This window comes from Aptenodytes patagonicus, chromosome 4, assembly GCF_965638725.1.
Source record: "Aptenodytes patagonicus chromosome 4, bAptPat1.pri.cur, whole genome shotgun sequence".
NCBI classification, from domain to species: domain Eukaryota; kingdom Metazoa; phylum Chordata; class Aves; order Sphenisciformes; family Spheniscidae; genus Aptenodytes; species Aptenodytes patagonicus.
The window spans coordinates 26,885,408-26,911,346 of record NC_134952.1 but is presented as its reverse complement, the minus strand read 5'-3'; the positions used below and the strand labels follow the sequence as shown (position 1 = coordinate 26,911,346).

General features: G+C 37.6%; 1 protein-coding gene across 8 annotated transcripts in view; it reads right to left on the bottom strand.

Annotated features, from left to right (window-relative positions):
• The window catches only part of N4BP2 (NEDD4 binding protein 2), a 46,784-nt gene that overhangs the window by 15,824 nt on the left and 5,021 nt on the right, over positions 1-25,939 (bottom strand). For 2 of the 8 annotated variants that reach the window (XM_076336123.1, XM_076336124.1), the window contains exons 2-12: positions 21,939-22,053; positions 21,472-21,644; positions 15,512-15,851; positions 12,408-13,638; positions 11,458-11,582; positions 10,170-10,258; positions 8,306-8,382; positions 6,322-6,477; positions 2,839-5,153; positions 1,329-1,414; positions 559-601 (exon numbers count right to left, since the gene is read on the bottom strand). In XM_076336123.1, the coding sequence (XP_076192238.1) occupies positions 559-601; positions 1,329-1,414; positions 2,839-5,153; positions 6,322-6,477; positions 8,306-8,382; positions 10,170-10,258; positions 11,458-11,582; positions 12,408-13,638; positions 15,512-15,728 (4,339 nt within the window). In that variant the 5' untranslated portion in view covers positions 15,729-15,851; positions 21,472-21,644; positions 21,939-22,053. Of the gene's footprint in view, positions 1-558; positions 602-1,328; positions 1,415-2,838; positions 5,154-6,321; positions 6,478-8,305; positions 8,383-10,169; positions 10,259-11,457; positions 11,583-12,407; positions 13,639-15,511; positions 15,852-15,942; positions 15,979-19,136; positions 19,294-21,471; positions 21,645-21,938; positions 22,054-25,939 lie in introns of those variants that run through there. The other 6 variants (XM_076336125.1, XM_076336126.1, XM_076336128.1 and 3 more) reach the window with 6 other exon arrangements.

Sequence of the window (25,939 nt, the reverse complement as noted above, 5' to 3'; positions counted from 1 at the left end):
GCACTGTTTGGCCATTCGAGTGGAGAGTTTGCACCCACATTGCAATCGAAGTCTTCACCCAGGTCCCATGCAAGAGTAGTGGGGTTCTGCTGTAGAGGGACATTTCTTCTGGGAGCTGAATGAAAACTAGATTGCTAGAGATTTTAATACTTTTTGAGCAAGGACATCCTCCTGCTACAATCAATTCCTCTGACAAGGACAACAACATGTGAATGTTGTATTCCTGACCTCCTTCCCTCACCTGCAGAAATCTTATTCTGCTAGTAATTCTCTGGCCACACCTTTTCTTGCTGCAGAGATTACAGAAGTCCTACTGAGCAGACAGAGCGTCTCTTTAAGTTCTCTGAAGTACACAAATGATAGGCTTTTTGCTTGTATCTACCTGGGACTAGTGATTCTGCTTATAATTAACTTATTTTTCCCCACACACCTCCGTAAGAAAATGGTAAACAGAACCAAGGGCTTAGCTTAATAAATGAATCCATCATTTTTCAATAGACAGAATATTTGCAACCTTACTGAAGTATTTTTTACAATTAAGAGAAATACGTAACATACCTTCTGCAAACAACTTACATGATTCATCTCTCCTCTGACGCTTCTAAATAAAAATAGTAAAACCATGAATGTTATAAGTAAGGTATAAATTTTGCAGTGAAGCTTCGCAAGTGTTAGCTTCTAAGTAAACCAGCTTCAAAATAACGTCTCACAGTATTTCTCAAAGATTGGATATTTTAAAAGAAATATATTTAAGAAAAATAATTACGAAGTGAAGTTTGATAGAACTATCTTTCCGAAAACACATGAAACTAGAGGAACATGCCCCACTGCTAAGTTTTCATAACCTTAATTAAATAAACCAAACAAAAATTTTGCCAAAAAGCATCCCAAGTTTCATAAGGCTATGAAGGAACGGAGGTTAGAGAACTCTTCTCAATTAATGTACATAGAGATGTTTTGTATACATAATTATTCATAAAATAACTCTTCTTACATGTCAAAAAGCCAGTAATGATTTTTGGCCAGTGGAATTTTTGATCAATCTTGTAGTGAAATTGGGCATTATGATCATTCTTTTTTAAGAATCTTGGTTTTGTGATGAGGCACTCATGACATGCAGTTTCTTCATCTTTTAACCTGTCTTTCAACAGCTCTGATGATTATGACATGCTGATATACTCCACATATTTTACAAACTACTATTGTATTTTATCATTGTTCTTGCAAAGATACTTATATCTTACACATTTAGACCAACACATAAGGAGACAAATGGTCTGCAAAGCGCAAGCATGCCATACCATATCATAAGCAAGAAATCTACTAACCAGAATAGATTCTTTCCATTTTTCATGAATCACTCTTGCCAAATTCATATCAATATGAACCACACAATCCTCAACAGTTAGTGATCCTTATGGAAGAAAGAAAATACATTCATTAAAGCATTCTATAAAAATTTATCTAAGCAATTAAAGTACAGTAGCCTAGACTTACTAATTTGAATTCCGGAGATTCTGCACAAACTTATTCCTGGAAAAAAATTCAGCAACTGCCAAGTTAAAAAAAAAAAAAAAAAGCCACACAGAATTCATCATCTGGTGTTCAAAAACTCAGAAAGGGTAGGAAAAACAAGTTAACATTAATTGTAGCTTGTTGAAATATGACTACCTGAACAACTACATTTTTCCTCCTTTTTTCCATTTTTCTAGCAGAACCTCCTTTGACAAAGCCCCTGTTAATTTACAACCACAATTTCATTTGTGAAACTGTGATTCCTCCTATTTTATTGCAATCCACAGGCAACTGCTTTTATGTAACACAACATACTCGCCACTGCCCAACAGCAGTCACATCCCTCCTTTCAAACACACAGACTCAGAGAAGCAAACTCCAAGTATCCCCTCTAACTCTAAAGGAAACAGCAGGAATTATCATGGTATCATAATGATACAGCTTTTTCCTAAAAGATCTTTCTGATACTGTTTCTCACCCTTTCAAAAATAAAATGGCAAGAAGTACATATATATATCAAATAAAAAGGCAGGGCATATTTCAGACACAATAAAACACCTTTCTGCTATCAAAAACAAACGGGTTTTTTTTTTGGAGGAGGTAGGCATGGAAGGCAAAGAGGCCAGCAGTCAAACCCACCAATAAATCAGGCATCCAGGGTTTCACATCAAGTAATCTTCAGGAGAAAAGATGAAAAAGAAAAAAAAAAAAAAAGAAAAGGAAAAAAGAGAGACAACAAACAAGCCATATATTCCTTGTGTTTTCTTTTCTTCCTTTTTTTATCAGTCTTTAACTTTTGTGATGCATGTTCAAGCTGCTTATGGCTTCCTTCATCATAGTCTCTCAGCAGACTAGCCTGTTTTCATCTTTTAAGTACAGCCGCACTTTATCTTCTCTCTAAACCATTCATTTTCTCCTTCCGCAATTTAACTGATGCCTAAAGCTTTCTTTTTCTTTTTTCCTAACCAGTCATAATTTGCATTTTCTTCATCATCTTAATATCCCTTCAGAGTCTGAATATAGGCTCAAAGGCCTGTTCCTCAAAATGCAAATAAGCCAACATATTTTCTTATGCTTTTAAAGTACACGCATATACAGAAAGATAAAGGCAGAAGGTAGCACTACTGCATTTATATTTTTTGCCATGCTTAGTTCAGTTCCATTTTTGGATTAACAAAAGCAAACAACAATATCACGAGGAATTGTGCAAATCTGTTCCCTAAAAATCAAGCATGAAGGGAAAAAAGCACAGGCAAAGGAAGAAAAGTTTTCTTACCCAAACTGAATTTTTTCATAAAAATATGGATATAATTATGCCCATACCTGCATCAATGCCAACAGGCCCAAATATTTCTTTCAGTTGGAGTGCCAGTTCAGGAGGTAATGTTAGTTCTAGGCAATCTATATTGAAGGCTTCACGTGATGTTGGTATAGGGCTTTGTATCTTGGCTTTAGTTTCATCCCAGCTTGGAGTTTCAATTTCTTCTTTACCACATATCTCCCTGGAACTCCCCTGGGTTTCTTTATCACTCCTAGGACTCACCAGAGGTACATGATCCATTTCCAGTAACAAAGCAGTCACTTTGGAATTCTCTGCATTGCTTTCTGAAGGGTTACTGTCACTTTCGTTATTTAATTCAAATTTCAAATTGGTAGAAGTTGTGTTAGGACCATGAGGCAAAGTCATGGGCATACATAAACCTGCATCAAGTTGTGAGACTGATGGCTTATTTATAGTTTCTTCAACAGGACTCTCAGACTCTATCTTCTGCTTTCCTGAAACGGATGGCTCAATGATACCTGCTGCTGAGCTGCCTGCATCAGTTCTAAGGGCTGCATCTCCAGAATTTTTCAGTTCCAACGAATCATTCAATGAGGTAGCAGTCAACAAGTCAGACACATCAGCATCTGTCACAGTTGACTTGGTAGCCCTGCTTTCTGCAATGCTGAGTGATGAGTTCTTGTCTTCTGAAGGCTCAGAGATATCACCAGCCCCAATTATTTGTGGCATTTGTTTGCAGTCTTTGAGATTCTCACCATAGTTTGTACTTGCCTTGAAATCAAGGTCTGCAACAACTGGCTCAGCTTCTCTTACTTGAAAGCATTCAGTATCAACATCTTTGCATAACTTTTCATCAGAGTCTAACAGCAGACCTGTGGCCCAGTCTATATCTTTGTTACATCTTTCATACAGATCTTTCAGAGCTTCAAATGAAACAGACTCAAAGAGCTTACATAGCATATTTAGCTTTTCAGACTCATCAATACTGATAAGTTCACTTTCTTCCACAAGTGTACTTTTATCATACATAACTCGATAGGGTACTTTTTCCTGAGAATCTAAGGCATTATCTACATCTTTGGGTTTGAAGCCGTCTAGTCTGCCATGCAATACTTTGGTAGTCTCAGGAAAAAGCATTTTCTTTTCTAACCTCCACAGGACAGCAAAGTCCTGTGATTCAGTCTGTGAATGGCTATTTTTTTGTCTATGTGAGCATGTGTCATGTTTCTCTTCTGCTGCATTAAGCATAGACAAGTGCTCCTCTTCTTTGGGATGGAGCAAATTGTTGTTTGTAAAAGTGAGGGCTAATTTGTGATGTTTCCTTATTCTCTTATTTTGCTGGGGTTTTTTCTCACCTACTGTTTCACTAGCTACTGTTTCAGGTTGGTGCATATGCAAACTCTTTGTATCTGGTTGCTCCGCAGTGTTCACAGGTGTCCCACGAAGCACATCTACAGTCTCAAGAGCATTTCTATTAATGTCACCTTCAGTATTTCTACCTTCATCGGACTGATTTAGACTTGTCTTTCTCATTCTCCTTGATCTTTGTTGTCTCTGTTCTAATGAACCTGAGACAGGCCAATGTCCTATCATTTGCAATTCTGGTGTGACTTTATCTGAACTAACAGAGGAACAGCTAGAGGCTAGATTTTCTTCCTCACGTCCTTTTTCAACAGTACAGGTCCCAGGCAGGCCCGTTTGCTCTTTACCTAACTCGGGATGCTGCTGACTGGGAGTTTTACCTTCTGTATCGCTCTTCAGAGAAGACTTTTCTAGTCTTCTAGCTCTTTTGACTCTTTGTCCCATTGTTTGTTCTATAGGCCAGTCACCCAGAAAGTTCAGTAGTTCTGGTTTTCCTGACATGTCAAAAGCTGAGCTGCTTGGTTCCACTATGTTTCTACTTTGTGTTGATTTTGGTTCTGTACGTATTTCGCCAGATTGTTCAACTTCAGTTTGAACTTTGAGAATGTTGTTATCACGGTGTTCCTCAACTCCTCCTGTATGCAAGAACACAGTCTCTTCAGTCATGGTCACATCAACCTCATCCATATCTGTTTCAGTATTTTTTTCTACTTTTTCTCCCTTTTCTTCTTTCTTCTCCAAGGACAGTTCTTTTTCTACACAATCTGATAAATAAACATCCAAGTCATCTTGAACAGTACTTTTCTCAGAATTGTGTTCCACTGAGATATCTTCCATTTCTTTTTCCTCTTTCTGAAAACGTTCAGGATCACAGTTACTCTCTAATGTTAGAGAAGTACTGGGAAAAGTTTTATCGTCTTCAGCTAATTCAAGAGGCTCCACATCAGAGGCAAAAGGTTTTTCTTCCTTTACATCAGAATGTGCCTCTCTCTTTCTGAAAGACAAATTGGAATGAAAGATAAACCCATTTCAAACCTTCTTTAAGCACTTGTCCACATTTTTAATTTTGTCTTGACTATTTAATATTTTCAAATTACAGACCAGAAACCACCTTTTAGGACACTAATCATCCAGCTGAGGAACTCTAGTGAGAGGAAAACAAATTTAAGATGACTTAGTCCTAACCTCAACACTCCTTTATAAAAAAGAAGCAGCTAAGCAAAGCAGAACTTTCCTTGGTAAGTATCCCTTTTTTACTTCAGCATGGGGCTAAGAACACTTTCTCAGGAGTCTATTTTCCCCCATTCCCAGCATTCAGTCATGCACTGAAGCACTCTGCTGCCAGACATTTCCTCCTTCAGATCAGCAAACCTGGTAAATATGCTCTTATTTAATGACTGTTGCTCTTTCCTGATGGCTCAATGCTAAAGAAAGTCTAGAAGTTAACTAGGAGAGGATGTGCCATTTCTTGTCATACCATTTTTCACAATCAACTACATTCCATTAATTATCAGTGCCCACTTCATTTCAAATACATTAAGCATGCAAAAAACAAATGAAATAATAACTACAATAAAATCTGATTTCCTATGCATTGTTATAATGCATATACAACATTATTCAGATTAGCCACTACAAAATAGTAGTGTATACAACCAACACAAATGCAGACAAGTCTAAATTAAATATACTCAAGAGCAAGTAGATAACTCATTACTACTGCACGAAGAATCCACGTTCTACCACAAAGACATCATCTAATACCAAAACACAGACTCAGAAATAGTAATTTGCTCGTATTTGGGACTACATTCTTCTGAAAACCATTTTATAGATTTTAAGTGTTTTGTATCTACAACATACATCCAAGAGCACATTTCTAAGATAAGAGAAAGTCAGTCAAGATTGGCTCATTGAAAAGTAACACACAGCCATACTGGGAAGTTTTCAAAAAGCATCGGAAAGTTGACTAGACCCCTTGACTGCTCATTTCTAGAAATCCTGAAATTCTTAAAAATTAAGAAAACTATGTAGTGTATTTATTATTTAACTGATTGTTTTAATGCATGCACTGTTGAACAGCATTATCCAGGTTCCGTTGCTATGAAGTTTGCATTTTTAGCCTTTTATTTGAGACTACAAAGCTAGTAAAAGAATCTAACCTATGGCTTTCCTCCTGACAAGGATCTTCACTCCATCCAGCAGCTTCTGATTTGTCTGGGACTGAAGAATCCAATATTGAACTAACAGTAAGGCAGCGTTCATACCGTTCCAACATTCTTTTGATCTTTTCTTTAGATACACCATGAATGTTTCGCCTACAAATTAAAAAAAAGAAACATTTCAGATTTGTATATTACAATGACAGAAGAGAATAATTTAATAATAATTTAATGATAGTAAGTTTACAGCAAGACTAACCAGAGAATTCAGGGGGCCAGGGCAAAAGCTGTGAAACAGCAATTCTTTCTGTATCAGTGCACTAAGGCATTCCAAACAGGGAATCTCAGACAAATCGCGGCTCCACTTGACTTCTCCACCGCACCTGGTGGCCCTGTTGTGCAACAGGATGTTTTGCCTAATACTAAAATCTAAAACTGTACCAATAATGCATCTTCTTCAAACAAGTATCAGAAACACACCATATCAGATCCTGACAGCGATGCAGGATATCAAACTGGGTACAGAAAATTTCTGAATTCAGTCTTCCTTCTCTGGTTTTGCTAAACTAAGAACTCCTTGAGTCTTGAGGAAAACCTATTCACCTATTATTCTGGACACCCTTTGACTAGGAATTTTCACTGACTCTGTTAAACACCAACTAGCAATGTGCTCTGCAGCAGTTCCACCCAGAACAAGTGAATCCTGCCAAAGATGGCAAAACAGAAATTGAAGGTACAGGAGAAAATGTGTAAGTTCTATTTCAGGAAAGAAAATAATCTTCCTTACCTCGCTTGAAAAGTGGCCAACCTTAAGCTAAGCATGCAAATTCAGATGACAACAGATATTATGAAATGACAAAATAATTTACATTGAAAGGAACCTCTGGAGGTCACATAGTCCAGCCTCCTACTCAGAGGAGGTACAGCTAGATCAGGTTGTACAGAGCTTTGTCTTGTCAAATTCTGAATAGCCCTAATGACTGAAAGTCTACAAACTCTCTGGGCAGCCTCTTTCAGTGCCTGACCATCCTTTCAAAGAAAAGGTTTGGGTTTTTTTCTTTTATGTAATCAAAATTTCCCAAGTTCCAACTTGCTTATGTTTGTTTTGTCCTATCCGTGCACAATTCTCAGAAGAGATCTTTTTAGTCTTCTCTATAACCTCCCAAAACGTAGCTGAAGACAACAATACAATTCTTCCTTTCTTCTTAAGGCTGAACAAACTACTCTTGCTCAATTCAGTATCATCTGCAAATCTGCTGAGAGTGCACTCTGTCCCAACATCCAAGTCATAAAAAGGACATTAAATAGTAGTGGCCCTACTATTCATCCTAGAGGGATATCAGCCTCCTCTTGGACTTTGAACCACTACTGATCAAACCCTTTGAACCTGGCATCCAGCCAATCTTCTAGCTACTTTATTATTCACTTACATAGGGTTTACGTCTTGCCTATTTTGGCTCTAAGTAATGGCTTGATGACTCTGTAGAAGGTCCTGCTAAAGAAGAGGTAAACAACAATGGTGATGCACATGGGTTTGTCCCTCTCAGGCCATGAGGTGCTTATTGCCTTAAACTCAGTGACAGCAGAAACATTTCAAGTAAGGCAACAGACCAGCCAGATGCAAAAACAGCCCCAAACTGACATCATTTTTGCAACCTCAGGAACCCAAAGGAGCAGTCACTGTACCTTAAATGCAAAAGAACTGCAATCATGAAAACATTACATAATATCTATTGCTAATAGTATCTTTTGTATGTGATTAGAACAATGTGACAGAAAAAAAATGTCATAGTACATATAAAATCTCACAAAAGTTAATATTGTAGGAAAAAAAAATTAAAAAGCTACTTATTATCGCAAAAATCTTGACTGATATCTTGCTACTTCACCAGCCACTGTACTAAGCAATACCTTTTTAAAAATCATAGTTCATAGACTGTGAAAGATATACAATCTAATATGAAATTTTCCTTTACATTCTTACCTTTCAAGTTCTTTTGGTTTAAACTTCCACCAAGTGTCTGGTTCTCGGAACATGACTTTGTATTTGAACTGCTGAGCCTGAATAAAACAGATATAAAACAGAACAAGCAACATCACCCATTTCTTATTTCTATGAAAAAGCACACAACATGTATAGCCCGCTTCTTTAAAGATGTTTTTTGTATTTTTTGAAACCAATTAAACATTTGGAATAACGTACTTTTGTTCAGTGTTTCACTTCTGATTATATAAATGGAGATTTTTAAAAACATGTATATGCATCTCTTACTGCAAAATTAAATGTGTGCCATGATCACAGGAAAAAAAAAAAAATCACTGTTTTCTTTCATCCCTTTAAATGTTCTACCTCCTCTGAGTCAAGACTGCAGAACATCTCCTCCTTCCAGGTATTGTATGCACATGTCTACACAGCCTCTCCAAGACAAAGAGCTCACTGCTTACATTCAGAGCTGACCAGATGTGAGCCAGTTCCAAAACAAGCAATTCAGTTACATTAACACAGCTATTGTGGACAGCCTTTCTGCCATGTGGGAAACCTGAGTGGGCTGCAAGTAAATGGTCCTTATATGGTCTAGTCTCATCATGACAGAAAAGGAGCCCAAAGTCTGATCAGGACAAACACTGTGAGTACTGTGCCATTTCTCCCCGTTCCTGTTTTCAGAAAAAATTCTTATCACCTTACCAAACCCTGCACTTCCTAGAAGAACTTTTGTTGTATCTTTATTTCAGTATACAGCAAAATCAAGGACTTAATTTATGAAATTAATCTGACAATTGTTAATAAATGCAAGGATAATAAAATAAAAAATTTATTAATAAAAATGATCTGTGTTAAGTCCCACTGCTCACTAATCCATTACCACACGCAGCATATGTAGACTATCTGCTCAAAAGCTGTCAGTTCTATACACTAGACTCTCTGATGTGTTTCTATACCATGGTAGGAGAAATCCCAGATCTACTTTATAATATTCCTTCCAATATATTATTTCTGTTAATCAGAACCCATTTTATAAAATAATGCAGTTCTGTAAACATAAATAAATTATTAAAACTACCAACCAAAATGATGAATGGTCAACAGCAAAGTAAGACCTAGAGTCTAAAAGTGCTGATGCCCATCTAGAAATGATTAAGCAAAAAGGTGAGAAGCTCCAGAAAACTGGAGTATGAGAAACGTATAACAGAGTTCACCAAGTTATTTAAATCATTAAACATAACTTCAGAATTTAAATGTAGATTGCATTTACTTAGTACTAAATAAAAGCTGGTCACTTTTAGTCACTAAATAAAAGCACTACACTACTAACATAAAATAGTGCAGGTGCATTATTTTGATTACATCACTTCAATAAAAATTATTAAGTAAATCTGCATAACTTCAAGCAAGCTAGCAACATTTGATAAGTCTAGCCCTCCAACTCATCAGCTGGTATCTGCCTCTATGTCATATTTAGGATGAAACTAAGACTGAGTTTTCAAGTTTCATGAAGCATCAAACATCACTCATTAATTAGTGCTGATTATATTTTAAAAGTAGCTTATAATTTTACTGATCATATAAAAGAGGAACAGAATTCAGTTTCCTCAACAATATTTTTTTTTGCTCCCAAGTGCAAAGCACTTGGCTTTGTCACCTGGAAACTAGGCCAGGTCAATACTCAGATGTGCACAGAGTATGACACTGGGTAATATGATTCCATGTAACACTTTTTTTTTTTTTGACTCCAGACTTCCGTCTGGAACAACAGCTAGACTGAGAAAGACAATCTCATTTTAAAACATATGTTGTTGCCATGCTGGTCAATAATCCCTTTTCACGTTGATCAAATTGTAATACTAACCAAAGTAACATAAGGCTTCATCTCCCATGCTTGTATGTTTGTGTTGTCTATTATTATAGGAGAGATTCTCATTTCAAATGCTTCTTTGGCTGAAAGACACACATGTACAAAAGAATGTGATATAGTTAATTACGTTATAATAGGGTGGACACGTAACATTTATACTAATTCTCTAAATTTGTAGTATTTTTTTAAGTAGATAATCCATAACGATTAACCACTGTGTAAACTCTTACCACAGCTTGATCTGTTTCAAGGCCCGCTTTTATTTTAGAAATTCCCCCCTCACATGTAAAGCTACTGAGATATGGCATTATTCTTTTGAATTAATGTATGTATGATAATCAAGGAATGAAAATGCAGATGTAAAATGCACCAAGATGACTAATCAACCAGTAAATTAAACTAAAAAAAACTACATGATCACCTTAAAGTGGACTTCTTTGTTGCATACAAAATTCTTGGCTTTATAACAGTCTTAAGATTAGTCCACTCTGTAAACTGTATAAAATATGAAAAATCAAAAGAATTATTGTAATTTAAATACATAGTAATGAAATGTTTAGAATCACTAGCTTTGAGATACAGCACCATGTTTCTGTAGCTAAGTTACAATGCGTCTGAACAATCACAGTTATCGTGGAATCACACACTTCTTACTAACCCATTTCTCCACTGGTTAGAAATTTGACAGTAGAAAAGCGATCATGGTTCAAATTTAGCAAGTACAAGCTTAAAAAGAGTTGTTCTATGGTGAGCTTAGCAGGAGCCACTACCAAAAAATACACCAATTATGGGGAAGAAAAAAAAAAAAATCATTGATTCTGTCTTGCTCTTATAATTTTGTTTTACATTTGCCAACACTTTAGTGCTCAGGACAAAAAATAATCAAGAACAGGAAAATATCTGTGTAACTGTTATTTGTAGCAACATCGTCATTACTTACTGCATATGCATATATAATGGCTCATCTCAGAAGAAATATTTCTGGGAGATGGTACAGATTACCACTCCAGAAATGGGACACAACCCATAATACATACCATGACAAAATCTGAGGACAATCTTTTCACAAAGACACTGGCATTTTTAATTGCAAAACACACAACGGACAGATGACTGCTGAGTTTGTGCTCATATTCTTTTTCCACACACATATTAAAAAATACTTCTATGATGGGATAAATGCTTGTCCTGTGACACAGGCATTACAAGACAGGCAGCTTTTTAAACAGCACACAAGCATTGAACTTTAAACAAGCAAGCTAATCCCTTATTTATTTCTCACCTCGTTTCCTGTTCCAGTCATGTGCTTCCCCTAAGCAATCGGGATCATAATGGTATTGTCCATGTTTATAAAAGTAATCATCAGTACTAAGAATGATTCCACCTGGGTTATCCTCAAGCAAAGTCCTGTGAAAGATCAAGAAGTAAATAGCTTTTCCCCCCTTCTCCTCCCCAGCACTGATATTTGCTACCATACATATATGTATTTAGTTTCTTGCACAAAACCAAGATTATTTGGAATGGAAGCAGCAAATTTAGGTAAGGGGAAAAAAAATCACCCTCCAGGCAAAGTATAATAATTTCACTCCATTTCCAAAGGCTGAGGATATCTAGGGGAAAGAGCTGACAGAGGTTCCCTACAAGTCTCATTTCAAAACAACAAGGGAGGTATTCTTCCATCTACATCTAGTGACATACTTTCACACATACAGTCTTAATTGCACAAAATATTTTAGGTGCTAGCCAAAGGAGTCTAAGCTCAATCTAGGCTTTTGGAGAGTTAGAAAAGAAATCAAGAATTCAACCCAAGAAGCTCCACACGTACTACTTACACAAAAGAAATCCAACAGTGGAAGGGGAATTTTTGCCTTTAAAGAGCTGGCATATTTCCATCCATGTTATTGGAAGGAAACACCTGAAATGAACAGGGACTGAAAGAACACAGCAGATGTAATACTACTGCAATAATCCTCTGCTGACATAAACTCCTTTGGCTAGTGACAGAAGTTAAAGCTAACCCCTCCTATTTCAATTTCCACTAGAGGTCAAGGAGCTGCAAGCAACTCAGCTCTCTGCAATTATTACTACTCATCATGCTGCATGTACCATGTAGCTGGCAATTAGGGTATAAGCATAACTATTTACAAATGTCAGAAAATTGCCTCTGCCTGCACTAAATCCTGTACACAATTAAGCGATTTCTTTTAGAAGCTTACAATATAGATGTTCTACCTTGCCAAATATGATTTTCCTGATCCTGGAACACCTCTGAGAAGAACAAGTACTTGACCTATAAGGTGCATCTTTTTTTTCATCATGTGACAAACAGGTGGCTGCTGTGCTTGCGAGAGGTTCAATTTTGAGTTTCTATCTTGATTTCCCCATACCTTCAGAGAAGAGTTGCTATCCCAGGCATTTGAAACCACTGGAGAGGAAAAAAAGAGTCCTTTTTCCAAAGTCCTATAGTCTGAAACAGGTCTCCACTGCCCTGGACTGACAACCACAGGAGCTACAAAGCTGTGACTTCCACTGGATGGATAAAACACAGGAGCCATGAGATTCCAGTGTTGTTGAGGTTGACATGATAGTGTAGAAAAATTTAAGTTATAACCCTGCTGAGTTTGCTGAAAATCTGCAGGTTTGGGTGTTTTGAAACTGGATGTTTCAAGAGAGACATAGGCCTCTGGAAGAGAAGTGCTCTCATGGCTGTTAAAGGCAGTCACTACCTCTTCGTGCTGTTCCAGGCACCCTGAATTAGGATTTCCAGCGACAGCTACTCCAAGTTCCAGAGGTCTTTGGGAGGACTCACCAGAAGCAGCAGTCACACTTTTTTGATCCAAAACAGTATCTTGTGTCTGTTCAGAATTTCCACGTGATATTTCTCCATTCGATTGTTTATAGACTTCTGAAGCTACATCATGTTGAACACATTTTTCTGACAAATCAGAATCTTCCAATATCTGTGCAAAAGTGTCTGATGCAGCTGGTGAGCTTGTCTGGACACTCAGCTGACTCACTGGTGGCTGAGAACAGCAGAAGTTTTCTAAAACCTCATTATTTGCCCCTGTTTGCTGTGGAAAAAGTAGGACATTGCAACCTGAATCAGATTTTTCCCACTCAGGAAATTCATTAAAGCCATCATGTTCCACAGAGTGTTTATGTACTATTTGGTAATTTGCAGAATTAGGCAATTCATCACTCAAGCTGTAACTCTGAAAGGGATTTTCTATTAAAGAACCCAGTTCTTCAGTCAGCTGCACATCAGGTGGTAGGACCTTTTCTTTTTCTTCTTCAGAATTACTTTGTTCTGCAGTACTTTCCCCCATTCTTTCATTTGCAACAGATCTTTCCTGATTAACAAGAGCTAGTGATGATGCTACTGAATCAAAACCCAAGGTTTTTGAAGATGCTACTCCTTTGGCGTGGGTGGACAGCTCTAGCAGATAATCCATAGCGTTTTCTACTGTTGAATAAGGTAAAGAGAATAAAGCATGGTCAACTGAACACACACAAGCTGATGTGAATGCAATTTTTTTACTTGAAGGAGTATTTATCACAACTAAAGAGACAACCAAAAGACAGTTCACCAATTCATCTTTTAACACACCTTCTGCAACTCCTTGATCTGTTCCTCATTAGAGGTAAAGGCAGAACTCAGTACAGACATATGGCAAAATAATAACCGAACAAGCATAAAAATTACTAAGGAAATAGTGTCTAAAAATTATTAAGTTTAACTGGAAAAAATCAGAACTCAGTGTTTAAATGGATACTCGTTTCTAACCTATTTCATATAGGCGAAATAGTGTAAAATGAACTGAAAAACACTACTGGAGTAAAGAAATAAAAGTATGCAAAATACGTTCGTTATGGCTAGGCCCAACAGAAAATGTCACACCTAATATAGTCTGAAAAATCCAGTATCTGCGTTAATTCTTTGTAAAGCTACTAAATGGAGTATAGGTTGCCTGTGATCAACATGAACAAAATGAAAACCTGGCACAAGTATCATCTGAGCGCTAAAGCTATGTTTCTGTTTTCCTGAAAGACAGTGTAGCAAAAAGTCTAAGTCCATTGAAGTGCAACTATTTCTGCACACGTTAAATAAAATCTTCCTTGTCCTTCGATCTTCTCTACTATATGAGCAACTTATTATTACCTATATGAAAAGATGCTAATCTTTCAATTTTTAAACTATTATTAATAGTACAACACAATAATGAACTCAGCGTGTTTACTGAATTCTCCAATAAGCTTCTAGATAAATCTGTTATTTTGATAAAGGTAAATCTTGTTGAGTTAAAAGCATGAATCAGTATTTCTATCAATTTCAATTTTAAGAGGAATAACAATCATAGCAACAAACATGAGAGAGCTATTAAGTTATAAACTCCATACAATTTATTGCCATAAAAACGGCAATAAAAGGAGTCCTTTTTAATGGCTACCTAGCTTTCATACATATAAAAAAATGCCAAACTCTGCCTTCTTTGCCAATAGTCCTAGAAAAATCTCAGCTAATCACATGTGATCATATGAATACAGATTGATTAAAATGCTCCATATATGACTTATTCCTCTGCCAAATAATTCCTCAGATGTTGCTATCCAGCATCTCATCCATTACTTTTATTATAAGCAAATGAACTTGTATATAGAAGAATTTCAAAACCACAAAAGCTTTGGAAGGACAGGGCACAGACATGAAAACAATCTGTCAGGAGAGGTGGGTATGTAGCTTGGCAGAATACAGGGGTAGAAACACAGTCCAAGCGAGGCTGCAGAGAATTCAACATGACAAACACAATTTATCCTGCAAAAACTAATCCTCAGTGGAGATGACAAGACAACAGTGCAAAATAGAAAGTAGAACAAAAGCTCAATTCAAGTATTTAAGGAAAAGCAAATGCTGCCAGGACCGCATACGGTGTACTATTGTCTTAAAAAATTGTGATCTAGAACATAAAATACCTCTCCTGCAAGAAACAGTTTATGCATCTAGCAGATATGGCACAGAAACTAATTGGAAAAAACAGATTCTCCTCACAACTCTACAACCGCCTGCTCTGTGTCACAGAACACGCCACTTAAACTGTACCTCCATTTGTGGAGCACACTGCTACTGCAAATTACCAGCCTCACAGAAACGTTGTCAAACTTGGAGAATCTTGCATGGAAAGAGCTATAAAATTTCAAAATATTATGACTCACCTACACATTAAAAGCTGAAGTCACAAATACACTTGCAACACCCACACCAACTTTTCTGGAGTCACCCTAGTTAAGAGCTGTCTGTGTATGGAACAAAACTGTAATGCCAACTGTACATTATTTACCTTTAAAATCACATTCAGACAGAACCATATAAACCACACTAGGATCTAGGTCAGAAAACATTTCTGACATGCTGTTGAAGAGCTCTTCCTTACTGACACTATGCACTGCTGGTGACACTGAGCAGCTTGGGTCCCCTTGGGATACAGCAACAGCAGTTCTGTCAGAATTGCCATTCTTCCAAGTAGGACTCCCACCAGTTTTCCTTCTCCGTGGCATTTTGTTTTCTAAAAATCAGCTTGCTTTTCGTTTTAGTTTGTTCACATGAGGCTGATAGCACCAAGCTCAGAAATCACAAAAAAACCTCTCATATCTGGGATACGCATAACAGAAATAGCAGACCTGGAAAAAAAGAGAACAGAGAAATTTTAGGAAAATACACAGTCACATTTCCATGTCTCCTATTTAGATAGCTAAAAGATAAAAAAAATACATAAGCATCCAGGAAGGCATTTTCTAGAAGGCTGCCTTTCTTCTTTTCAAATGGCTGACAGCTAAATAGCAGCCTTATTTTCCAACTAACTAGATATTGAATCTGCATCTGGAAGAGAGAACAAATAAAATGGAGTTTAAAAGAAAAATCCAGAAAAGTAAAGGAAGCAATGCAAGGCAGCCAGTTCACAACTATTCCTCTGCTAACACCTACTGACAACAGTTAACATTATGGAACGCTTATATTCTGTTAAAATTCAGAAATTTTGCTCCTCTTACAAAAGTACTGGAAAACATAACAGACATCTCCAAATCTTCCAGAAGTCCTTCATGACTCGCACCCTCCCCCCCCGAGTCTTTAAGAGTAAACAGTTGGATTCTTCAATGTTCAAACACTGGCATAGGTTGCCCGGAGAGGTTGTGGAGTCTCCAACCATACAGATTCTCAAAACCTGACTGAACATGGCCCTGAGCAACCTGCTTCAAGGTGACCCTGCTTGAGCAGGTGGGTTGAACCAGATGACATCCAGAAGTCACAACCTCAGCCTGTGTGGGGTTTTTTTAAATTGTTAAAAACATTTTACAGCTTTATAAGCCATAAAGCAAGAAGAGGCTTCTGTCCACCCCCCCACCACTTCTGCCATAAAGCCTTTGAATACATCTAGTCAAAACATTATGGCATCTATAATAACTGCAATTACTGCATTAATCTTGTATAGAAAAGGAAAGTGATTATTAATTGAAGTAAAAGCACAGGGTATGGCGTGAACTCACTTTTTATCAAATAACATGAAAGCTCTGTTGTGTTCTAGTGATGCTCATAATAAACTAATTTATAATTTTTACAAATAATTATTCAGAAGACTAGCAAACCTTGATAAGGCTGAGAATCTGAAGTTAATTATAGCAAAGAGTCACTATTTAGCGATAACAGTTACCGAGTAGGCCATAAAATACCTGTTTCTATATAAAGATCATTTTGCCAGTCATGACCAATTCATAACATGTGCAGGTAAATCAATGGCAGCACTTCCAAGTTCACTTACTCCTTCCCTCCCTAGATCACTGGCACACAAATGACGATGCCACATCAGTGCCAGATTTGGACAGCACTTCTCCATTATTCTCTAGCAATCTCTTCCAGCAACCAAGAGAAGTATCATTTAGAAAAGCGTGGACTGTTACATTCCCAAGTCATAGAAATTTATGTAAGAAAAACAAACAACTCCAGGATCCCATGAGTTGCTACCATATGTACATGGACCTTAGAAAGACAAACGAGACAGATGTCTGAAACAATGAAGAGGTCAAGGAAGTCTGAAATGCACAAGGAAAACAATACACAGGAAAAGGAAGAAGTGGACTTCCAAAAATAAAGGAGAAACAACAGTGGAAGAGGCTAGTTAGCCAGACTGAGCTGGGACAATCACAGATGGTTTTTTTCACTACACTTTTTTTGGTTCACCTCTCTCATTAGCCATCCTTACACCATTTGCTGTCACGAAAAAGTATTCAAGCAAAACAATTAAAAAAAAAGTTGTAACAAGTCATGTTTTTCAAACTCATATGTAATTGATTCATCCTCCAGCCAGTAAAACAGGTTGAGACCTAACTTCACACAATGTGTCAGTGCTAAAAAATGTGATTGCTCCTCACTGAAACAGGTTCAGTGACAAAGAAAAGATCCTGCAAGGGAGAAAGGTATTCATGCACCTTGACATTACTGAGCACCAAGAGACTTTAAGCAGAACACTCCAAGTGTTGTCAATGTTTTAAACTGACTCTCTTATAATGATCAATCCTGTAAGGACCTGCTGCTGAAAAACATGCTCTGTAGCTAGGACTTTCAACAATCAATTGCCTTACATTGGGAAGGGAATATCCTATAGTGAAGTATTTCCTGCATTAGGCTGTGTATCCCACTATATATTAGGATGCCTTACTCTAATGACCTAACGAAGCCACACACTTCAGTCTGCATGAATGTCAATCAGTGAATTTACACTGCACTGCTTCAGGATTATTGAAGCCTAAACTATTTATCACAATTAATCACAGAAGGGAAAAGAAGGCAGAAGGGAAAAAGACATAGGTCACCTCAGAATTTACACACAGGTCAAAACCATGGAGACTCCCACTACATCCATGTTTGCTAAGGCAATGCACAGATCCACCTTTTGTCCCATCTCTCCATCTAAAGTCTTAGTAAAATTATAGAAATTGTTAAACGTATCAAAAAGATATATCAGCATTGCCCAGGATTTCATTTAAATAAAGGTATTTACCATGGCCAGTATTGCAGACAGATATTTTGGCAGAATCTCCTTTGTTTACCACAGTATTTTCAATGAAAATCCTGGACAGATTCCTGGGCGATATCTTCCATTGATATTACCAAGCCCAATAAAAGTATATAAAAATAGATGCCTGCGCACATACAAAGCACACTGTACTGTATTACATAAGAGAGAACACTAACATGCTCAACTGAAAGGAATAATTTTCACTTGCTTTTAAGAGCATGCCCTGAACTTTACAGAGGATTTTATCTAGGGACTTACCTTTTCAGATATTCAAGTTTCTCTTTTTGAAAATTAGTTTACTATTTAAGAGGAAATAATTTGGAATAACCCAATAGCCAGACTTGCAGGTCAGCTATATTCATTGGTTCTGGATAACACAATATGAATCAGCCTGTAGTTTGCTGTGGATGAGGGGGTTTTTTCTCCCCCAAGATGAAAATTGAGTTGTAATAACATAATGATTTAGAAGAGCAGGGCTCTGCTGAACACACTGAAAGGGAATTCTAGACAATTAGCCAGAGGCTGCAATATACTCGGAGGTTCGCTAGTCAATTCTGGGTACTGCTGTTGGACACACATCCAATTAGAGCAAACAGCTGTTTCATTTCAGCACTGATGAAAAACAATACTCCTGTGGCAGTCTCAACTTCACCTTTAAAAACAAAGCAAAACAAAACCCACAAGCACCTCTTCACTCACAGTTCTTCAGAAATATACATCTCCTGACATTAAGGATCTCCTCCCAATTTATTTCAACTACCACAAACAAGCATATGTACAAAAATCTGCCCGTATGAAAATTACCTTCCAAATTAAGCAATCTCAGAAATAAAAGAGCTATTAAGATACCGGCATTCTCTACAAAATAATGTAATTTTCAAACCCTACTAACCTAGAAGAGAAAAAGTAGACTTGTCAGGTCAGGGTGCTTTAACATCATCATCTTTTTAGCTGGCCAGTTTATTTCTGATGGTAGATTATGAGCCTCAGCTGTTGCCTGTTCCAGTACTGCTACCCCTAAGGAACTAAATGGATGCATCGCAGACATTCTGTAGGCACAGACACACATAGCCAGAGATCAGCATCCATTACAGGAAAGCCAGTCACTACAGAAACAGGCAGGCACCGATGTAATCAACCTAACGCAACACATTCTTCTTTTCTGTTTGACAGACAGAACAATGAAGTGTAGAGAAGTGGCTGACCTGGCACAGAGGACGGACCGAGATCTCAAGTCTCAATCCCAGCATCTTACTAACAACATTCAACTTTCCTTTCCAGTGAAAGGAAAACCAAACATTTCATAAACGAGTTCTAAGAACGTGTTTATAATTTCCTAGGGGGAAGGAAGAAAGATGACCAATGTTTCCAACAAATACAAAGTGTCTGTCGGTTATACAGAAGAGGAAAAATATGCAAGCTTTTTTTCCCCCTCTCTCTCCAGTTTTTGCACTCTGGTAACTAAATTGATAAACTAATTGATACAGCATTACAGTCCAAGGAAAATATATAAGAAAATTCTTCCATAAAGCATGGAGTGAATTTAAATCAAGTCATTCCCTTGCAGACACATGTTCCAAAAGGGTCCATTTTATTTTCATTAATACAACTGTCCATAAAAGAAATTAATCCAAAATAGCGGGAGTATAATAGTCATTCTGGTCAGACTCCTCACATTAAGGGGAAAAAAAATATAAAAAAAAAAACCCAAACCCTCCAGGCTCCAACATAGGTAAAGCAAACTGTAACTTTACTTTAACTTAATTGTAAGTTGTCCTTAGAAAAATTCAAAGTGTACTCTTTCTTATGACATATAATCTAAAGAATTCAAAACATTTAAACCATCCAAACAAAAAAAAAAAAAAAATCTAAGGGGGGAAAAAAATCCCCAAGACCCTCCAAAACCAAATCTGTTATTTTTAAAAGTTCTAAGATTTCATTTATGTTAGGAAATAATTGCTAACATAGACTTGTCATACACAAGCCATCACATTGCTAACCAGTACTGTTCTGTCAGCAAACTTGCTGTGAAGAATTCTCCTAGAACTCTGAAGAAATTAAAAAAAATCAGGCTACAAATACATTTTCTAAAATTAAGCTAAAAGGCATGAGTCATATTTACACTGAGGCTACATTAAATTTGTCCAGCTAAACATCTTTTGTCTTCCATAGCAAAAGCTAGAAATTCCCCCCTGCTTTCTAAGAACCGCTATATATTGTTGAAGAACTGTATTTTTACAAAATCAAACAAAAGCTACTGTAAAACAGTATTAGGCACCATCTGACTGTTCAAAAATTTCTGGAAAAGCAATGTAAGTCTGAGGCTTGAGATGTGCATTATTGTTTTATTTTCAGTGTAGTATGAAAACGTATCTGCAGTTGCTGAATAAAGATCTGATTAACACCTGACACATCTCATACGTCTTTTACACTGAGATGTCATCTTAGAAACCACACATGGTAGCTTGCATTTTCAAGATGTGTCAAAATTCTCAAGTGGACTGACTGCAAGTCCATTACACATACAATCTCAAGTATAGGAAGAGAAGGAAACAGGTAGTATTCAAGAAGAGACAGAACACATAATAAAGGAAGAAATATACTAAACTGCTTTTTAAGTGAGTTAGATGGTTGATACCAAAGTATTCACAAAGCTCTTTAAATCAGAGATACTGCACTGGGAAACAATCAGCAGTAAATATATTTTTTCAAAGTCATTACGAGAACTTATTTTTTAAGCAAACAGACCAGAAAAACATTCTAACCACTACTCAAGGTTTACAGCCGCATGCAACATTTCTGGTTTAACTGTGATCAAGTTCAAAGGACAAGTAAGTTATCAATATTACTTCTCTTCCTTTTTTAAGGACAAAGAAAGCCTCCAGCCTTGACACAATGTAACATTCAACCAATATGACCAAAGCTGCCTGATTTGTATATGTTTTTAAATTTCTCTGATCAATTTAAGGAAGTTAACTCCATACGTATAAAAGAGGTTGGGTTTGGGTTGGGGGTTTTTTGTTTGTTTTGGTTTGCTTTTGGTTTTGCTTTTTGGGGTTTTTAAACAATGTTTAGATTTCAAACTACATAAAATATTTATCATGTAATGGTCATTTGAATCTTCTGGCTTTTAAAAAACACACATATATACTGACATGCTGGAGACTGAAAAAAAAAAAAAATCTGTATTTGCAATTCAAATAAAATAGTAATGGCATAGAACTTACATTTTCCGCTTCACTGAGTTGCCCCGCAGTAGGTCCCTTCTCATCTTTCCAAAACCACCACTGATGGCACATTTAATAAAGATCCGCTGTTAAAAAATATAATGCACTTTTCTGTCAGGAAACCATACTTTCAAACACACAAATTAGACGTCAACAGAAGTGGATGCTCCCTCCTGACAAAGGAATGATCAGAACAGAAATTAGAATTGGTATTTTGCTCACAGACCATACAACTTTAAGCAAAGTTTTAACACTGAGCAATACATATAATTGTTTTTAGTAGATTAAGCACAGCTAATATTTTACCCAACATGCCAAGTTGAGTTCAAATGTAAGTTTTCCTAAGGATAAGAATACCTACTTGATTTCAGCTATTGATTTCTCATCTAAAAAAGCTGACTTACATGAGGTAAAGAAATAACATAATGGCAGCAGAATTACTTAAGAGTAAAAGTAAGTTTCCTCACTTGTCATTCCACTTGGTTCTTCACCACAGTTCTTAACCATCTTGAAAAGGGTTACATATCCATGCTGGTCAAGAAAAGATTTGTTCCACCATGTGGGGAATTAGGCGAAGAAAACCTAGTACATCAAAATCAGAACATGTTACTTACAGATACACCACTAATTTGCAATGCCCTACCGATGCTAAAAAACTGCACTTCTGTTCATCAGAGAGGCTGCAAACTCCTAGTCCACTGTGTACACACCGAAGATGTTAGCTCTACCCAAAGCCTGACTTAATGCTAGTGTACGTATTAGCCTAGAGCTCACTTTCCTGACAACAGTCTTGTGCTTTCAATCAAATAAATTTAAAAAAAACCCAACCCACAGGCTATGAGCATACACACCTAAATCAGGTAAAGAATTTGGAACAAATGTTCTGTCACACTCCTAACATGGCAGGTTGATGGCTCAATTACTTTATAGTAGTCTTCACAAGAGATGGAGAAACCTGTCTCCCATTTTGTATCTAACCTCATTCCACTGCTCCAAAGCATTTAGAATTGCCATCAAAACATACAGAGCACTTCACATAAGCAAGAACTTGATGATGAGAATCCAAATTTACAAAGTAAAGGACAGGCTGCAGGCAGAGAACACTCTTCACCCCACTCTCAAACATGTGGCTTCAAAAAAACCACACCAGGAAAGGCTGAAAAGCCATTCAGCAATTTTACAGAACATTTCATCTCTGAATATAAATTCAGCCTAGAACAGAATGAAAAGGCTGAAGTGTACCTGGTAACAGTGTAATGCTACATGATTTCCACTACTCAGATATCTGCTTTCTGAATCAGGCTCTACTAACACGCATATTAAAATACAAAGGTTATTTCCACATTTGTTCACTTGCACTTTGAAGTCTCATAAATGGAGCAAAACAATTAAGTATTTAAATACAAGCACAGGAGAAAAAAGCAGCCAATGAAATCAAACTGAGACCAAATCATTGTACTCTCTAGCTGTATTTGTAAAACAAGAAGCTTTTCTTTTTGGACAACATTCGAGCCCCCTCTCTAAAAACCAGAAGGTAAAAAAGGGAAGAAAAAAAAGGAAATGCCTTCCAGCAGATTTTTCTCAATAAGCATAAGGGTAGCAAAAGACGACAGTTCAGGAGCCTTTTGCGTTCTTCCATTTCTGCCAGCAGTCAGCAACAGAACAGGCCACCTAAACACTTTGTTATTGAATGTGAAAATCTATACCCAGCTAGAGACAGAGCACTTTTAAAAACACCTCGAGCATCTTTTCTGCCCTTTTCCTTCTTCCACTCAGTGTTATTCCCACTGGTTGTTCCAATGGCTTTGGCTATTTCAACAGTTTTAACGAAGGTCGTCTTTTTCACATCAAATTCTGTCAAAGTGCAAAACACTGACACATACGTCTCAATACACTTGCTTTATGCAATCTGCTTTGCTAGGGTTTTTTTCCACTTTTGTGATTTTTAAGCCTTGTGTATGGCCTGGACCAGAGACAGATTCTTTTGAGGCAGCTGCAAAAAATAAATCTTGCTTTGAATATGAAATAAAAACTTTGCCCATCAACTACACACACAGTTCAATAGTACAAAACCAGCACAAACTCATCCAAAGTAGATGCTTGGGAAGTAAATACAACTTTCAGGAAGAGCAGAGCCCTATTTGCTAGGAAGGACTCAAAGGCTCTTCTCCACATGCCACGTCACAAGAAGTCAACCTGCAGTGGCAGTCAGCTGATGTCCGACAGGCAACAGAAGCTGTCGAACTCCACATCATGTGGTTTCCTTTTAAGCTGGGAAGCTGCTCTTGCTAGAGGCCCTCTGTACAGGTGAGCACAAGCTCCCAGAAAGGTGGACTCTCAAAGACGGGCAGATCTCCTGCTGGGTGCACGATTAAAGGAGTGAGGTAGGAGAAGGAAAGCCACCAGTAAGCACATTCTCCAGCACCAGGTCTGCTTGGTAAGAACTACTTTTGTACCCACCTTCTTTTTGCTGTGTGCTAAAGGTCAAAGCTTGGGACGTGGCAAAAAACAAGCGGCCTTGGGATTATGGAGCATGCAGATATACAGCCTGACAAGCTAGAAAAAGTTGTTTTCCTTGTTTAGGTGGAAAGGGTTGTTGCTTGGGGTTTGTTTTTTTTTTTCCCCAGAAAATAAAGAGTATCTGCAAAATGTCTTTCCAGCCCTAGGAGAGCTTAGAGATATCAAATCCTTCTATAGCTTCTATAGCTTCTATATACAGCCTGACAAGCTAGAAAAAGTTGTTTTCCTTGTTTAGGTGGAAAGGGTTGTTGCTTGGGGTTTGTTTTTTTTTTTTTCCCCAGAAAATAAAGAGTATCTGCAAAATGTCTTTCCAGCCCTAGGAGAGCTTAGAGATATCAAATCCTTCTATAGCTTCCCTCCTACATTCTTTGGTAGCCTCCCATACAGCTCACAGCCCTGCTCGAGCATGCTGAAGTAAGGGCTACCCATGCCCATGCTGAACTCCGCTTTGAGGGGAGATCTTCCAGGAGGCAGAGCTCTCAGGCTACCTGGGCTGTCCCCAGTGCAGACCCCACATAGCTCAGCTGCTTTGCTGTGACCTATGCCCGGCCCCCAGAGCAATGTAACAGGCCGCAACGAAGGAGACCAGACTTGTGATTATGGTGGTGCTCCTGCAGTTTCACACCTGCAATCAGTACTATTGCTTAAGATTGTATTCCTGCTCCACATTATAAAACAGCAAGAGAGACAGAGGTATTTGGAAAGAGAAAAGAGAACTCCTGACAGATGTCGCAGGAGCTGTGGGTAACTTGCCCACATCATGTTTCCAGAGGATCTGTCCAAAAGTCAGGCTGAAGAGCAGTGAATAAAAGTAACACGTCTCAGCAGAATTACAGTTCCTCAGCAGAACAGAATTTCCTTTCACATCCTCTCCAGATGAACTTTCATACCTGTCTCTGAAAAGCTGTCATACAGACAGCAGTGTCTGGATTTTGTAATTCAAGACTTGATGCCTCTCTGAGTTGCTGGAAATAGCTTGTAATCTTTTATAAATTGCAACTCTGGCAATATCTAGCTAAGAAGCTACGATATAGTCTAATGCACAAAATATTTGAGGCTGATAAAAAAAGGAAAATATAACATTATAAAGCTGAGCAGACTCTCCTAATGAGGTTAATTTTAATACTAATGTATTCTGCTATATTACTGTTTCCTGTTTCTTAAGGATTTTTGGGAGGGTTTTTTTCTGTGACTGAAAAAGTCACAGTCTCCCCTGGCCAAAGGATGAGCATTTATTTTAGTGCTTGAAAAGCCAGCAAAAGGGCAGCAGCAAGGGTGAGGACTGGTTCCATCAAGATGAGAAGATACTGTAAAAGAGGAGTATTACTGAAGATCACGGGTGATGCTTATTATTATGGGCACACACATGCAGGTGGCATTATGGAGGAAGGAAAAGCAGAACATTAAAAGAATACTTAAGAGCTTTCTGCACTGGCAGCAGTCAGGGCTGGCAATAAATGCAAATGCTACTTCTCCAAATCTTGGCTTGCTTTAGCTGTTGAAGCAAATGAAGACAGGTTTGCTTTCTTCTTATAGAATCACAGAATCGTTTAGGTCGGAAAAGACCTTTAAGATCATCAAGTCCAACCGTTAACCTAGCATTGCCAAGTCCACCACTAAACCATGTCCCTAAGCACCACATCTACACGTCTTTTAAATACTTCCAGGGATGGGGACTCAACCACTTCCCTGGGCAGCCTGTTCCAATGCTTCACAACCCTTTTGGTGAAGAAAGTTTTCCTAATAGCCAATCTAAACCTCCCCTGGCGCAACTTGAGGCCATTTCCTCTCGTCCTATCGCTAGTTACTTGGGAGAAGAAACCGACACCCACCTCACTACAACCTCCTTTCAGGTAGTTGTACAGAGCCATAAGGTCTCCCCTCAGCCTCCTTTTCTCCAGGCTAAACAACCCCAGTTCCCTCAGTCACTCCTCATAAGACTTGTTCT